Here is a 790-nt window from a genome sequence, read left to right as displayed (position 1 = left end):
CCTTTGAGCAAAGATACCAGAGGTGGATGGTTTAAGTACCTTATTCCCAACTGTGATACGTGTAGGTTTGACTGCGCATATGTGAAAAGCATGTCTTTAACGTGTTAATGATATCCCATTGTGGTTGTTTAAACTTTTACGTGTTAATGATATCCCATTGTGGTTGTTTAAATATATACATGCTTATCCTCTTTCTAAGAACTATGGAATGGTAGTTTTTTGATCTGGAATGCTCTAATTGTTTTTCGTGTACATTACTGATTGGAGAATTGCTTCTTCTCATCTTTTTGTATCGGCGCAAATGCTCCAGGATGAAATTCATTCAAAAGCATGCCAAAATTTTCATTGGTGTGTACTCCTTTTTCTAATATGTTTGTTACATTTTTTTGAAGGATGTGGATTTGTTAAATTTTCTCATAGAGATATGGCAGTAGCCGCTATGAATGCGCTTAATGGAACCTATTTAATGAGAGTAAGCTTTTGATGAATAATTTAACATGAGGTCCTCTTGTCTTTCTTTCATTTAACTTCTTTGCTTAACCTTTGTTTCCTGCTTAACAGGGTTGTGATCAGCCATTAACAGTTCGATTTGCTGATCCTAAGAGGCCTAGAGTGGGAGATTCGAGGTATTTGATGACCCAACTTTTTTCAGTGAACTTCCAATTAATTACGGAATCCAAGCCCATTACTTTTCACACGTCCTTGCAAACTGATTATGGAATACATATAAATTTTATCTGCCTGTTCAAATACTTTGCTGATACTTAGACGGGTCTCTTGTTTCCTTCCC

General features: G+C 36.1%; 1 protein-coding gene across 2 annotated transcripts in view; it reads left to right on the top strand.

Moving 5' to 3' along the window:
* The window catches only part of LOC113342631 (flowering time control protein FCA-like), a 4,715-nt gene that overhangs the window by 1,022 nt on the left and 2,903 nt on the right, over window positions 1-790 (top strand). For both annotated transcript variants that reach the window (XM_026587115.1, XM_026587114.1), the window contains exons 5-6: window positions 393-472; window positions 562-626. In XM_026587115.1, the coding sequence (XP_026442900.1) occupies window positions 393-472; window positions 562-626 (145 nt within the window). The remainder of the gene's footprint in view (window positions 1-392; window positions 473-561; window positions 627-790) is intronic.

Source organism: Papaver somniferum, unplaced genomic scaffold (genome assembly GCF_003573695.1).
Source record: "Papaver somniferum cultivar HN1 unplaced genomic scaffold, ASM357369v1 unplaced-scaffold_45, whole genome shotgun sequence".
NCBI lineage: Eukaryota > Viridiplantae > Streptophyta > Magnoliopsida > Ranunculales > Papaveraceae > Papaver > Papaver somniferum.
This window is presented reverse-complemented; position numbering and strand designations above follow the sequence as displayed.